Genomic DNA, 15,651 nt, shown 5'->3' on the forward strand with positions numbered 1-15,651 from the left:
GCTGCGCTGAAACACCGGCTGGCACGAAACGAGTGCCCAGCAAATGAATGAATAAATAGTGGCCCAGAGGCCTGGGTGGAACGGTTTCACCCGCTACGCCCGCCGCTTATTCCCGCTGGGAAAGAAAAGACTTGCGTGGCCTCAGGGAAATTCAGTTTTTATTGAAGTCGCCGTTTGGGTGAAGTGGGGCGGGGTGGGAGAGTTAGGGGCTGGGAGAGTTAGGGAATGGGAGGGAAGCTCTGGCTCGCTAGGTGGGCCGAGGCGGATTGGGGCGGAGCCAAGGCGGGGTCGGGGCGGAGCCAAAGGCGGGGCTACACACTCCAGGATTGGGAGAACCTGCTAGCCCGCTAACCCCTTGCAAGGGCGGGCCTTACAGGCTGGGGCTCCGGGATTAAGCGCCGGGCAGCCTAGGGCTCGAGGATTGGACAAGAGACGAACTGAAGGCGGAGGCAAGGTAAAGTAGGGTCCGGGCGGGGGTCTCAGAGAGCGTCCGACTGCTCGCCCTGAGCCTGGTTCTGCTGCATCTGGGCCTGCATCTTCTCCAGCATCTCTTGCATGCGGCGCAGCTGTGCGGGGCAAGATTGCAGGCAGTGGGACTGGGCGGGCAAGGCCAGAAAGGGACTTCGAAGAGGATTTGGGGCCTTGATCTGGGGGAAAGAGAGGTGCTTGCTCACCTCTTCGTCTTTCTCGCGGATCAACTTCTCCGTGTCGGCCAGAGGCAGCATGGGCAGCGGGATCTCTGTGGCGCTCTGGCGGGAGAGCTTGCTAGGGGGTGGAGGAAAGGGGCAGGAATCAAAGTCGAGAACCGTGGTTGTGAGTCACTGCCGCGAGGCAGGGCCTGGGGTTTGGCGGGACCATGTCCTTCAGGTTAGGGCCATACGCAAAGTGGGTGGGGAAAGAAAGGCTCCGGGAGAGAGGTCTAGAAGGTGAAGGCCGGGGTCATGGATGGTGAGCGCAGAGCCTTGGAAGCACCTAGGAGTCAGCCCTGGCTCTCACCTACGGCTGGCTCGATCACGCGCCCCAGGCCGGGCCAGGCTCTGTAGGCAGCGCGCCCGGTAGCCCTCATAGAGCAGATCATGCGTCACCTCCTTCAGGTCCTGCAGGTGTGTCTGCACTAGCATCCGTCGCAGGTTCAGGAAATCGCAGTGATGTGGGTTCTCCACTGGGGGGCGGACCGGCAAGAGTCGGGGAGCTTGGGTCGGGTCTGCTGCCCAAGGACCCCTCTTTTGACTTTTAGGACCCCCGGGACCAGAACTCTCCCCAACTTCACCTGTTGGGTGCGGTTGACTCGGAGGCGTCCTGGGCTCCCTGCTGGCCTCAGAATGCGTTCCTGGCCTTACTCACCCTCCACAGTGCCCCAGGAGTAGCAGCGTCCCCTCACCGGTCGGGTCCCGCCGTCCCTCACTACTTCGCAGGAACCGACGACAGCAAAAGGGATGCTTTCCTAGAGGGCAGGAGTCAGCGATCACCGTTGGCCCCCTTTGGGCAGAAACCTCTTTCTCAGCTCCCACCTCCACATCCGCCCTCCCTGGCTTCTCTGCCCCTTCCTCCTTTGCCTCTGCACCTTCATCTCCGCATCCTGCCTCTTGAAGTCTTCATCCTCATCAGAGTCACAGTCGGGGAACTGGTAGATATTGATCTCCTCCTCCTGCAACTGTTCCCGGATCTTGGAGGAGACAGATGCAGAGACGGTGAGAAACACAGAGACTGTGAACCACAGACATTGCATGACCAGAGACAGTGAGATATAGATGCAGACACGGGGTGGAAGAGACAGAGAGGAAGACATGAAAGACAGAGATGGTGAAAGATGGACATATGGGATGACTGAAAACAAAATCTCAAACAGCGAGAGACAGAGACGTAGATGGTGAAAAACTGAGACAGTTACCCTAATGGGAAGACTGATGCCTGGGAAGTTTTGAAGCTGAGCAGACACCGAAAGATCAGGAGAGAGAGGCATAAGTGGAAACAGTGGGAAAGGGCTCTGAAGACACAGGGGCGTGGGAAGGTGGGGGGGTGGGGCAGTCAGCATCCTGGGGCCAGAAGGATAATATTGGTCATTATGTCTACACCCCTGGCCTCAGACAGGCCTTAGCCAAGCATCCAGCCCAGGGATTCTATTCCGAACCTCCAGAGACATGGCTTCCTTAGGCAGCTTATGACCCACCTTCCTCAGAAACTTTCTTCCACAGTCTAGCCTGACACATCACGCTCCAAAAGGGCTACCCCAAGATCAAAGAAGTCAAGGCTGAGTTCGATTTTGATCCTGACTTTTGGCTTCATGTGAGGCCAAATGTCAGAGGCCACCGCACACACCTTCTGCTTGAGGGCCTGTGTTTCCTTAGGCATCAGGGCATCTGCTTTGCCAATGACTGGGATGATGTTGACCTTCTCATGCACCGCCCGGAGGAAGGCCACATCTAGGGGCCGGAGCCTGCACCCAGGGATTGGTCAGGGCTCAGTTTCAGGGCACAGAGACACTCCCCCTCCAGCCCTCCCCAAATGTCCCAACTCCCCAGGGTGCCCCTCGGACCCCCGGCCAAAGGGTGAGATGAAGTAGAGGCAGCAGTGGACACGGGAATCCTGGATGTTCTTCCTGTTCAGGCCACTCTCATCCCGAAGATACTGCTCAAATTGCTCCTCAATGAAGCGCACCACGGGCAGCCAGCTGGGGTGTGGGGAGAGAGCGGCAAGTCAGAGAACAGGGACCACAGCACAGGGAAGGGGAAAAGGCTAGCCAGGACTGTGGGTGTGGGAAGTAGTTTCTTTGGCTCCAACCAAAGACATAAGAGGAAACTGGCAGGTGAGATGTCGGGAAGTACAGGGCAATTTGGGCCACAAGGCCACCAGAAACAGGCCCCACCTTTGGCTGGGGGCGGGGGGTAGGGCAGGGCAGACCAGCCCAGAATCTGACCCCTCAGTCTCCACAGAGTAGCCACATTGGGAAGCTGAGCCCCAGGTCCTCCCCCATTCCTCACCAGTCTGAACAGTCCACTGAGTCCCCAAAGCCAGGTGTGTCCACCAGGGTCAGCTTCACCTTAATACCCCCCTCCTCGATCTCCACGCCCCGGCGCTCGATGGTCAGTGTCTGTGTCAAGCGAGCTATGAGGATGGGGAGAGGTCAGGGAGCTGGGTAGGGGCCTGAGGCAGGACTAATTTCCTTTCTCAGACTCACAGTTGCCTCCACCCATTTTTCAGGGGAGGAGAGCGAGTCTCGGAGAAAAGCAGTGAGCTGCCTGAGTCCCCCAGAATGTCATGGGAAACCCAGTTGGAAAGGAAGAGAGTGCAGTCTAGGGACATGGGAGGAGGGGGTCAGAGTGCCTGGAGAGCACGGTGAGGAGGGGGTCTTACCCCTGGCCTCTGGGACTTGCCGATCCTCATAGAGGTTGGTGAGAAATAGGCTGTTGATGAGGGTAGATTTTCCCAGGCCTGACTCCCCTGTGGACAAGACAGCCCCAGCTGGTCAGGTGAGGGGACAGCCAAGGTCTCTTGAGGACCCCTTGCCAGGCCCCTCTCCAAAACCTCCAGACCTGCCACCATGAGTGTGAAGTCAAACCCCTTCTTGACGGACTTGCGATGCAGCTGGTTGGGGAGGGCGGCGAAACCCACATACTCCTTGTCCTGTTGGCAGGGGGTGGACAATATGAGGCTGCTGGGGGCAGCAGGCAGGGCCCCCAGGATAACCTGATCTCAGAGGCTAGGAGAAGTCAGCCTATTGTGGGTTGACCTGGTTAACCTGGGGGTAGGGGACTGGGGGCAGAGATGCCTGGATTCCTGGGCATAAAGACTCACCATGGCCCCGATAGCTGTCGCTGCACCTGCTGTCTCTCCCCACTTCCTCTGGTGGGGCAGGAAGTTGAGGGCGGCAAACAAGGGGGCGGGCAATGTAGGAAGCTGAGATGCTCAAACTGGCCCAGACAGGTGGGAAAAGCTGAGACCAAGAAGAGCTGTGGTCCTCAATTCCTGGATACCTTTGCCCATAACCCCAATAGGAAGCTTCAACCCCCCTGTTCTCTGTACACCTTTATTCCAAGCCCCATTGTAACCCCATCACCCTGGTGGGAGGTAGGGTGTAAGCAGAGAGGAAGGAAGTGGGTTGGTCTCTCTAGCAAGTGAGATGAAGGCTTTGACAGAGGTGGTTAAAAAAAAATGTTCCAAGGGTCTGAGTGGACCAAAAGCCATAACAAAGATTGAGGGTGGGAGGGGCAATCAATTTTCCTCGCCAGCTTTTGCACTGGATTCTTAAAAGAACTTCAGGTCTTTGGACACCTCTTCTAGAGAGACTGTCCTTCAGAATCCTGGCCAAGGCACTCCCCTGCTTGAAACCCTTCATGGGCTTCCCAGTGATCTCAGAATCAATTCTGAGTCCTGACTTGGCAGCCAAAGCCTCTCCCATCTGACCTCATCACCCCATCTTTCACTCACCCTTAGTGAGTGCCCATATCCTAGGCTCTGTGTATGTTGACCTTTACCTTCTTCTGCACCAGGTGAACTGCTCTTTATCCTTCTAGGGTTTGATTCAAAGGGCTCTTCTTCCTCCTCTATGAAACCTTCCCCACCCACCCCAGGCAGAGTCATTTTCCATCCTCTAGACTCCCCAGCACCTTTCACAGGCCCCTCCATTGCCCACCTTTGCTTATCTGGATATCTCTTCTACTCCCCGCTGAGTTTTCTGAGGACAGGGACCATGTCTTCTAATTTCTATATCCCTGGTGTCTTGCACAGGGCCTGGCACAAAGAAGGTGCCAATAGGGCTTCCCTGGTGGCGCAGTGGTTAAGAGTCCGCCTGCCGATGCAGGGGACACGGGTTCGTGCCCCGGTCCGGGAAGATCCCACATGCCGCGGAGCGGCTGGGCCCGTGAGTCATGGCCGCTGAGCCTGCGCATCCAGAGCCTGTGCTCTGCAATGGGAGAGACCACAACAGTGAGAGGCCCGCGTACCACCAAAAAAAAAGAAAGAAAGAAAAAATAAAGAAGGTGCCAATAAATAATATACTAGATAAATGAATGCACGAAAGAGTGAGTGATTGAAATTGGTCCGGGACAAAGGCTGGCAGGCTGCAGAACTTGTAAAAGGAGCTTGGCTTTGGAGTCACAAAGAACTTCCCAAACCTCAGCTCTCCCACTTACTGTGTGACCTTGGGCAAGTGATTTGCCCTCTCTGAACTCCATTTTTTTCATAGTAAGATGAAATACACACATTTATATTTTGTTATCAGGACTCAGAGTGGTTTCGGATGACATGGGCTTTGGAGTTAATCAGTTATGTATACAATATACTATATATATATATACACACACACACACACACACATACCCTAGCTTTAGCATTTATGAACTGAGTGACCTCTCTGAAACTTTAAAGCGAGTCCCCTTAGTATGACCTATAAGGCCTTGCTCAATCTGGATCCTGCCTATTGCTCCAACCCCATTTTCTTTCTCTATTCTTCATGGTTCTATTTATTATTTCCCATTTAGCCCCTGTTATAGACTGAATTGTGTCCCCCTACCCCCCACTTCATGTGTTGGAGCCCTAACCCCCAATGTGACTATATTTGGAGGTAAGACCTTTAAGGAGGAAATAAGGTTAAGTGAGGTCAGAAGGGTGGGGCCCTGATTCTATAGGTCTGGTGTCCTTATAAGAAGGGACACCAGCAATCTCTCTCTGCACATGCACAAAGGAAAGGCCATGTGAGGACACAGTGAGAAGGTGGCTGTCTGCAACCCAAGAAAAGAGGCCACACCAGAAACCAACTCTGCTGGCATTTTGATCTTGGACTTCCAGTCTCCAGAACTATGAGAAAATAAACATCTGTTGATTAAGACTCCTAGTCTGTGGTGCCCTGTTATGCCACCTCAGAGCTCACTCATTTCCTCTCCTCAGCCTAAGGCAACCACTCTAATGTGCTTAATGTGTAATTTTTTAGTTTGTACATATTTTGAAAAATGTGCAGTGCATAGTACATGTTTACACAAATAGCTATATATGTACATACTAATATGTATTTCTGTTTGTTAATTTTTTTCAATCAGCGCTATCTTTTAAGATCCATCTATGCTACCACATTTTCCTTACTTCAACCTCATTTCTAGTACTGCTCCTTTCATGTAACCTTGGAAAAATCACCTCTCTGGGCCTTACTTTCCTCATCTACCATGTGGGATTGGACGCTCCCACCACACTGAATTCACAGAAGTTGTTCAAGTTTCATGATTATAAAGACATAGAATAATTAAGAGCTGTGTGACCTTGGGCGTCTTTAACCTTTCAGTGACTTCGTTTCTGTATCTGTTAAATAATGCCATTAATAATTTCACTTCATAGGGGCATGACGAGGATTATATACCTAACACATATAAAGTTCTTAGCAGTGCCTGGCATAAAAGATGAGCTCACACATGACGCTAGTTATTGCTATTACATGAGCTGAGGGGTGCAACAGTGCCGCTAGCTCCAATCTAGCGACTGCTCTTCTGCATTAGTTGCTGAGAATCCAGAGAGAGTGAATCAGCCAGGGTTGCCGCCCTCTGGGGAGACAGAGACAGCCACAAGCAAGAGTGACACACAGCACTGGTGCTAAAAATGTAGTGTAATAATGAGATAAACAGAGTACTTTGAGAAGCCAAGGGAAGGGATAATTATACCCTTCCCCCTGCACCACAACCCTTCCCCCTGCATTTCTCACCAGGCTGAGCAGCCCTACCATCCTAGTTAAAACTCTGAACTCCTCCCTCCTCTGCTCTCCACAAGTATATCCAATTGGTTTCCAAGTCCTTTCTATCCATGAGAAAAATTGGCCCCTCCTCTCTACACCCTTCACCGTCTTGCCCCTGCCCTGTGTTCAGACTCTAATCAGCTCTTCCCTGAATTATTCAAATAATATTTAAGAAAATAACATGTACACACCTGTCAGAATGGCTATCATTCAAAAAGACCACAAATAACAAATGTTGGCAAGATGTGGAGAAAAGGGAACCATTGTACACTGTTGATGGGAATGTAAATTGGTGTAGCCAATGTGGAAAACAGTATGGAGGTTCTGCAAACAACTAAAAATAGAACTACCATATGATCCAGCAATAGCACTCCTGGGTATATATCACTAGAAAACGAAAACACTAATTCAAAAAGATACGTGCACCCCAATGTTCATAGCAGCAGTGTTTACAATAGCCAAGATATGGAAGCAACCTAAGTGTCCATCAACAGATGAATGGATAAAGAAGATATGGTATTATATATACATATATAAAATATATATACATATATATATACATACACAAACACACACACACGTAATGAAATACTACCTACTCAGCCATAAAAATGAATGAAATTTTGCCATTTGCAACAATATGGATGAACTTGGAGGGTATTATGTTTAGTGAAATAAGTCAGACAAAGACAAACACTATATATTATCGCTTATATATGGAATATAAAAAACAAAAAAAAACTATCGAATACAACAAAACAGAAACAGACTCACACATCTAGAGAATAAACTAGTGGGGAGAGGGAAAGGAGAAGGGCAAGATAGGGCTGAGAGATTAAGAGGTACAAACTAAAATAAGCTACAAGGATATATTGTACAGCACAGGAAATACAGCCAATTTATAATAACTATAAATGCAGTATAATCTTTAAAAATTGTGAATCACTGGGACTTCCCTGGTGGTCCAGTGGTAACGAATCCGCCTTCCAAAGCAGGGGACGTGAGTTTGATCCCTGGTCGGGGAGCTAAGATCCCACATGTCTCGGGGGAACTAGGCCCGCGCGCCACAACTATTGAGCCCTCGTGCCTCAACGAGAGAGCCTGCGTGCCACAAACTACAGAGCCCACGCGCTCTGGAGCCTGTGCGCCATAACTAGAGAGAGAAAACCCGCACGCCACAACTAGAGAGAAGCCTAAGGGCCACAAAGAGGAGACGGCACGCCGCAATGAAAGATCCCACATGTCTCAACGAAGATCCCGTGTGCCGCAACTAAGACCCGATGCAGCCAAAAAGAAGGAAAATAAATAAAATAAATATTTACAAAAAAAATTGTGAATCACTATGTTGTACACCTGAAACTTACATAATATTGTAAATCAACTATACCTCAATAAAAAAAAGAAAAAAAGAGAAAAAAAGGCATTTATATTCATTTATTTACTGTATAACCAATACATATTCTCATGGAAAAATTAGCAAATGCAAATGGTTAGAAAAATTTACATCTAATATCATTCCATGATATATCCTCATTTTGATTTTCATCCTTCTAGATTATCTCATATGCCTGTACATATGAATAAATATATATTCACAAAACTAGGATCATAACTTTGGAAACCTGTTTTCATCACCTTATATATCTATGATCATAAATACACATCTACATTATCATTTTTCTAGATGCTTAGTATTCAGGCTGATTCCCATTCTTCCCTGTGATAAACAACGCTGAGCTGAGATGACTGTGTTTGTGGTGCTATCATTGTGCACTTGTCCAACCATTTCCTTGGGCCTCATTTCTATAAGGGGAATTACTGAGTCAAAGGAAGTCACATATTTAAGGCATTTGTGCATACTAATAAATGCCCTCAGAAAAGGCTCTTGGCTTGGTTAAGTGCAGAGATGATATGAATTAGCAGTGACACAATATTCCATTTACATGCTTATTAACACCAACAAATTATGCCCAATTATTCCTGTGATAAGGTTTGGGGCCTGTTTGTAGAAAGGAAGATCCCCCCCTTGAGTTTCCTATGGGGCAGTGAATTGTAGACAGCAGTCTTCCCATTTAATAATCATCTGGATTAGTTCTTTTTCATCTCTCCATCATATCTTCATAGCTACCTATGGCCCTACCAGACATCCCTGAAAGGGTTTCTATGTCTTTAGACCTGAGTTCAGGTTCAGACCCAATAACTCCAGGCTTTGTCTTCTCAAAGTCAGAGCTAGCTCTCCAAGTGAGTATGGCATGTGGGCTGGCCAGCCTTTGCGGGTTTCCTCCAAGAGGGGCTGGCTCTTTGCCATTTTGGTACCCTCTTACCTCTGTTTCCCAGCACATGTGCCTGGCACATATTGGACCCCCGGGAAATGTTTGTGGAACAGATGATTAACTTACCATCTCATCTGCAGCTTCCACTACTTTCCTATTATGTAAACTTTTGACACATTAAAACAGAACTATTATCTATCTTCCTCTTTGAGGATAGATCTTAATCATCTTTGGATCCCAAGCTTCTAGCACATAGTAGGTTTGCAATTAGTATGTGGGACATTGTTCATTTCATTCCCTCTGCCTGGAGTTCTTCATTTTAGGCCCACTTCAGCCAGGCTCTGGACTTGGCTGAAATCTTACCTGTCCTGAAAGGATCAGCTCAAAAATGCCACCTTCTTCCTTGGTTACTTCAGCCCAAAGTGTAATAACTGATATTTTTTACTAAGTACTTTACACCTCAACCATTCAAATTAAGTATTATCCCCATTTTACAGTTCAGGAAACAGAAGTAACTTCCCCACCCAAGGTTAAATGGGAGCAAATGACAAGGTCAGGAATCAAACTCTGCATGAATGAACTTAAAGACAGTGTCTACAGCCACTAAACTCTTACAGGTCTCTCTCTCTCTGTACTGCATTCCTATCACATCTTTGTTTATTAGGTCGGTATACAATCTGTCATATCATCTGTATGTCTCCATGTTCTACTGAGCAGAGAGAGCTCCCTGAGGGATTTCTTTGTATTTCCAGGGTCTAGACTTACGGTTGATGATCCATAAGTATGTGTTGATTGACTTGTGCTCCATGTTTACCCGTGTCTAACATTCATGCATACCAGGTACACAAAACCATACAGATTCATTCCCACAAATAAGAACTCTTCCTACTATCTTGAATCGGTGAACGTAACTCTCTCACGCCCTTAGAGTTCTTATTTATCATGATTTGTTTGCTTGCCCCTTTAAACTGGTAGCACCCCAAGGACAACTCTTACACGTGTTTCATCTCTTTACCAAACTCTTGACATAGCACTGAGGTACTAATAAATGTTAATTGATATACAAACCTTGGTTACCCCTCTCCATCATTAGATGGGCTGCAGACACTTACAGGCACCCCACCCCCTCCCCAAAGGCAACCTTGCCCAGAGTACAGATACTGGGGATCACACCCCTGGGACCACTGGAACACAGCCCCAGCCAGGGTCCCACCAAGCTGGGAAACAGGGTTTAATGTTTTAGCCTCTCCCTGGGCTCCCTTGGTAGGGCTGTAGACCTGTCCCTAGTCTCCCCATGGCCTCTTTCTTTGTGTCCCTGTCTCTCTTTGTCTCTGCCTGTTTCTTCGTTCCTCTGCCTCTGTTTCTCTCCAGGTTCCCTGCCTTTTCTTGTAGTTCTTCCGACTTTGCTTCAACGACTTTATGTCTCTCTTATTTGTTTCTACATGTGTTTGTTTCTGGCGGCCAATCATTTGCTCTTGTGTTTTTGGTCTGCTGCAGTCTCTGACTCTCTGCCTTTGCATCCTCTCTGATTCAGGGCTCTTAGGTTACGACTCCGGATCCAGGTCTGTGTCCATCGGCCTGCCTCTCCTCAGCATTTATCTGGCGTCTGCCACTAGCTCCCGCTACTGCCTGTCTCCCCCAGCCCAGCCCAGCCCCCACGCGCGGCCCTCTGCCTCGCCGACCGGTCCCGCTTTGTTTCCCGTGTCTCGGCGCCCCGCCCCCGCCCCATCTGGGGTCTCCGCCGCCCTCTGCCGCCCTTTGTCTGCCTTGGTCTTTCCCCCACCCCTTTCCCTGGGTCTGCCTTTGGATCTCTCTTTGTCTCTCCGGGCCGGGGTGGCTGGCGCTGTTGGCCAGCTCCGGAGTTCGGCGCGGGTGGCCCGACACAGCGACAATTAGGAAGTCTTCGGCCCACCACATCCAGCTCCAGACCAGGAGGCACACGGTTAATACCACCGAGTTCGGGCAACTGTCCTCGGCTCAGAGTAGCCCTCTCCGCGGCACGCGGCTGCCCGCCGGCCACAGAGCTCTGTAGGACGAGGGCTGCCCCCACAAGCGTGCAGCTCCTCCAAGGTCCTAGAGCGGCCGGGTGCCACCCGGCGCTTCCGCTTCCCGTCCCCGCCCCCGGCGGCCGCCCCAGGGGAACGCCTGGGACGGAGCCCCCTCCCCGTTTGGCGCCGAGCCCACATCTCCGAGCCGTTGGCGGCGCGGGCACCGGAGCCCCGCCGAGGAGCTCCGGAGGGCGCCGGGGTGGCGGAGGCGGCTGCTGCAGCGGCGGCGGCGGGAGGAGAAGGGGAGCGGCTGCGCTCCGGAAGGAGCAGCAGGTGCAGGGGCGGCTGGCGGCGCGGGCGGGGATCACCGGGAGCCGCGCCCCGTACCTCGGACCCGAACGCTGCCCGGTCCCCGTGCCGGCCAGCAGAGGGCAGGGCGCCGCCGTCCGCACATGGCTGTGTGACCGTGAAATTGTGTCTGTCCCCTTGCTCAGGGCGGCGTGCCGGCGATGGAGCGCTCGGTGGGGCCCTGGGGCGCGGATCTCCATGGCTCAGAGGACAGGGAGCAGCTGAGAGGCACCCGCACAGGTGAGGGCCAAAGCGGTGCACCGCCGTGGGCAGGTAATGGCCGGGTGAGGACCCCGGTGCTGGGCTCTGCCTGGCCCAGACCCAGAAAAATCGGACATGAACTGTGCTTCCGGGGGGTAGGCGGGGGGGGGGGGGGGGGGGGCGGGCGGGGAGGAGGAAAGCAAGAGCCAAGGGATGGAGCCAGTGTTTCTGAGCACCTACTATGCGCCAGGCCTTGAGGGGCATCATTTCAAGGACTCCCTCTCCGTCCCCGACAGTGATCAGCAGGCTTGCTGCCTCTGCCCTACTTCAGGCCTCATTCTGTCTCATCCCGGCAATTGCAGCAGCCTCCCCTCAGCCCTTTTCTCTCCAGTGATGCACTGTGCAGCCACATTGATCTAAGTCCAGATCTAATCCTGTCTCCCTTCACAAAAACCTTCCCTAGCTCCCTTCTGCTACTAATTAAAAGCCTTAGCCTAGTGTTCAATCCAGATCTTACATGCTTAATCTAGTCTCAGCATCCCTTTCCATGGTTTACTCTTTTCTCTGCTGTGAAAGCCCAGCCCTGTCTCTTTATTTCCTCTCTCTCGTGACAGCACAGTTATTCTGAGCCTGCAATTATAATTTTTTGTGCCTATCTCTCTTACCCATCCTGAGGGACAGGTGTGTGTCTGGGTCCTCTCAGGTACACACAAGATGATTGAAGTAATAAGTTACAGACTGGGCTAATATAAAAAAGATATAATGTAATTAGCAAATACCAGGCAATATAATGTAGGGGTTAACACAGGCTTGAGAATCAGACAGACCTGAGTTAGAAACCTGGTTTTGCTACTTTATAACTCACTTTGAGCAAGTGACTTAAATTCTCGGAGTCTCCATGTTGGGTAAAATGGGGGTAGTTAACAGTATTACCTCATAGGATTGTTTGCAAGGATTCAGTAATGCTTGGTTAAGTTATTGGCACATATGAAGGGCACGGTAAAAGGAAGTTACTGTTACTGAGAGGCACAGACAATAATAAGTGCTTCAGAAATTCAGAGGAGAGAGAGCAAGAGAGATCCTTGCAACCACAGATGGTCAAGGACGCCTTTCTGGGGAGGTTGCTATCAAAGATAGGGGCTGAGCCAAAGGGCAGGGTCTACAACTCCTTTTTCTTTCCCCAGGTCTAGGGAGTGAGAACGTGGAGATTTCTCAGCCAGATGAGTTTGAACATGCCCCACAGGAGGATGACTTGGGGTTCAAGGAAGAGGAAGATTTGGCCCCAGGTCATGAAGTAGGAAATGCCTCTCTCAAACCCGAAGGCATTCAGACCTGGGATGACTTGTGGGTCCAGAGAGTGGGACCTGGGAAACCACAGGCCCGGGACAGAGGCCCTCGGCTCCTGGGAGAACCACGCTGGGGCCAGGCTAGTGATCGGGCTGCCGTGTGCGGCGAGTGTGGCAAGAGCTTTCGGCAGATGTCAGATCTGGTGAAACACCAGCGAACCCACACAGGGGAGAAGCCCTACAAGTGTGGGGTCTGTGGCAAGGGCTTTGGGGATAGCTCTGCCCGTATCAAACACCAGCGAACTCATAGTGGTGAAAAGCCCTACAGAGCCCGGCCACCAGCCCAGGGCCCCCCAAAGATTCCTCGATCCAGGATCCCTGCTGGTGAGCGCCCCACCATCTGCGGTGAGTGCGGCAAGAGCTTCCGGCAGAGCTCTGACCTGGTGAAACACCAGCGGACACACACGGGCGAGAAGCCCTACAAGTGCGGGGTCTGTGGCAAGGGCTTTGGCGACAGTTCTGCCCGCATAAAGCACCAGCGGACACACCGGGGGGAGCAGCCCCCCCGGCCCCTGGTGCCCCGACGGCTGCCATCTCGAGTAGCCACGGCAGCCGCACAGGGACCTAAGGCCCAGGATAAGCCATACATCTGCACTGACTGTGGCAAAAGATTTGTACTCAGCTGCAGCCTCCTGAGCCACCAGCGCAGTCACCTGGGGCCCAAGCCTTTTGGCTGTGATGTGTGTGGAAAGGAGTTTGCCCGGGGCTCAGATCTGGTGAAGCACCTGCGGGTGCACACAGGAGAGAAGCCTTACCTCTGCCCCGAGTGTGGCAAGGGCTTCGCTGACAGCTCCGCCCGGGTCAAGCACCTCCGCACCCACAGTGGCGAGAGGCCTCATGCCTGTCCGGAGTGTGCCCGCACCTTCAGCCTCAGCTCCACCCTTTTCCGCCACCGCCTCACTCACGCGGAGCCCCAGGACTTCAGCTTCCCAGGCTACCCCCTCGCCCCCCTGATCCCCAGCCCACCCCCCAGCTCAAGCCCACCCCCACCTCCCCTTGGCACCAGCCCCCCGCTGACGCCTCGAAGCCCTTCGCACTCAGGTGATGGCCCTTTCGGCCTGCCTGGCTTGGAGCCGGAGCCTGGGGGCCCACAGGCTGGGGAGCCGCCTCCACCGCTGGCGGGTGACAAGCCCCACAAGTGCCCTGAGTGTGGCAAGGGTTTCCGCCGAAGCTCGGACCTGGTGAAACACCATCGTGTACACACGGGGGAAAAACCCTACCTCTGCCCTGAATGCGGCAAGGGTTTTGCCGACAGCTCTGCCCGGGTCAAGCATCTCCGCACCCACCGCGGTGAACGGGCTCGGCCACCACCACCATCCACTCTCCTGAGGCCACACAACCCCCCTGGCTCAGCACCCACGGCCCCTCGATCCCGAGTCCGGGCTCAGCCCTCTGGGCCCAGCCAGCCCCACGTGTGTGGCTTTTGTGGGAAGGAGTTTCCCCGGAGCTCGGATCTAGTCAAACATAGGCGCACACACACCGGGGAGAAGCCATACAAGTGTGCAGAGTGTGGCAAGGGTTTTGGTGACAGTTCTGCCCGCATCAAGCACCAGCGTGGGCACCTGGTCTTGAGGCCCTTTGGGACAGGGGATGGTCAGGCAAGGCCCCTCAAAGAGGAGCCACCAACGGGACTGGAATGATGGGGTCCAGGGTGGGTGGAGGCCCAGGAGACCAAAGGGGAGGGTATCTGCCGCTTAAGCAGAGAAGAAAGGGCCTGGGAGGCAGTGGGAGGGAGAAGGAGGGGAAGAAACAAATGGGAGAAAGGAGTGGATAGATAGCAATAGAGATTTGGAGACAATGACCTTGAAGCTCAGGAAACTCCTGGCTGGGCTCAGTCAGGACCTTGCCAGTGTGGTTTATACCCCCAGCTTCTAGAACACTGCCTAGTATACAGTAGGCAATAAATATTTGTTGATGAACAAACTGACCTTAGCCTGAGGGCCCTTAAAGAACTCTAAATTCCTGCTGCCTCTTAACCTGTAAATTGACCCCTCCCAACCTTGCCCCTGGGAGACCAGCACCCTGAACCAGGGTTTGTTAGACCTATGAGCTTCAACAATGAGACTTCTGAGGTTTAGGGTGACAGAGTGAGGCAAGGCCATCTTGACCACCCTACTGATGGTGAGAGTATTGTTGTGAGGCAGGCAGTACCCAGCCTCAGGCCGCTGGACGTGGTCTTAGCCAGGAAGAGGACACTTGGAGAGGCCAGACCTATCTGCCCTGGAGAAGCCCAAACTGCCCTGACACCTGGACACGGCAGAACAGGTCAGAGACAGCAGAAAGAGCAGTCATCTGCCCTGGGTGCTAAGCCCAGGTCCTGGTGGACGGCAGCAGAGATACACTGGCAGAAGGGCAGTACAGGGGTGAGGAGAAGCCAGGGAAGCACCAAGGCCTGACAGCCACATCTCCATGTGTCTCGCCAATAAACTGCTTCTTGTCTGAGGCTTGGACTCTTGTGTGCGTGTGTGCGTGGTGAGGGGTGAAAAAGGTGCCGAAGGGTCGCCACAGGCAAAACCCATAAGCCATGTTGTAAACTTGCTCTCTTTGAGCCCTGTCAAATAAAGAAGTTGGGTTGTCATAGCTGCTTTTTAGCTCTGACAACGGGTTAAGAAAACGGCCACCAGGCCTGTCAGCTGATGCCTCAGACCTGAGTTCTGGCTGCCCACAGGAGCCACCTACGCCACAGGCTCGAGCGCGACCCTTAAAAGGAAAAACACTCGGTGGGAGCGTGGGGGGTGGGGGTGGGCGGGTGTTTTGCGAGCGCTGTTGCTATGGCG

General features: G+C 52.3%; 2 protein-coding genes across 3 annotated transcripts; one reads left to right on the forward strand and one right to left on the reverse strand.

The window, feature by feature from the left end:
- Positions 1-150: 150 nt before the first annotated feature.
- Positions 151-4,481, reverse strand: SEPTIN1 (septin 1). The gene is made up of 11 exons (XM_060032073.1): positions 3,796-4,481; positions 3,534-3,624; positions 3,355-3,441; positions 2,982-3,105; positions 2,537-2,671; positions 2,320-2,437; positions 1,565-1,666; positions 1,345-1,444; positions 997-1,162; positions 675-765; positions 151-566 (listed from the first exon to the last, which is right to left on the reverse strand). The coding sequence occupies exons 1-11, from the start codon at positions 3,796-3,798 to the stop codon at positions 480-482; spliced, it is 1,104 nt and encodes a 367-aa protein (XP_059888056.1). The 5' UTR covers positions 3,799-4,481; the 3' UTR covers positions 151-479.
- ZNF48 (zinc finger protein 48) lies at positions 1,577-15,351 on the forward strand. 2 transcript variants are annotated; one of them, XM_060032072.1, is made up of 3 exons: positions 1,577-1,691; positions 11,474-11,567; positions 12,713-15,351. In XM_060032072.1, the coding sequence occupies exons 2-3, from the start codon at positions 11,489-11,491 to the stop codon at positions 14,512-14,514; spliced, it is 1,881 nt and encodes a 626-aa protein (XP_059888055.1). In that variant the 5' UTR covers positions 1,577-1,691; positions 11,474-11,488; the 3' UTR covers positions 14,515-15,351. The 2 variants fall into 2 exon arrangements, with proteins under 2 accessions (XP_059888055.1, XP_059888054.1); XM_060032071.1 differs by lacking the exon at positions 1,577-1,691 and adding an exon at positions 11,179-11,312.
- Positions 15,352-15,651: the final 300 nt, after the last annotated feature.

The sequence above is a fragment of the Delphinus delphis genome, chromosome 15, assembly GCF_949987515.2.
Source record: "Delphinus delphis chromosome 15, mDelDel1.2, whole genome shotgun sequence".
Classification (NCBI taxonomy): Eukaryota; Metazoa; Chordata; class Mammalia; order Artiodactyla; family Delphinidae; genus Delphinus; species Delphinus delphis.

Bases quoted from the DNA above. Each gene is read 5' to 3' on its own strand.
- SEPTIN1 (XM_060032073.1), bottom strand. The intron at 2,672-2,981 runs GTGAGGAATGGG...CCCACACCCCAG, and splicing joins TCAGTGGACTGTTCAGACTG to CTGGCTGCCCGTGGTGCGCT. The intron at 1,445-1,564 runs GTGCAGAGGCAA...CCTGCCCTCTAG, and splicing joins GGCAGGATGCGGAGATGAAG to GAAAGCATCCCTTTTGCTGT.
- ZNF48 (XM_060032072.1), top strand. From the start codon at position 11,489: ATGGAGCGCTCGGTGGGGCCCTGGGGCGCGGATCTCCATGGCTCAGAG. The intron at 11,568-12,712 runs GTGAGGGCCAAA...TTCTTTCCCCAG, and splicing joins GCTGAGAGGCACCCGCACAG to GTCTAGGGAGTGAGAACGTG.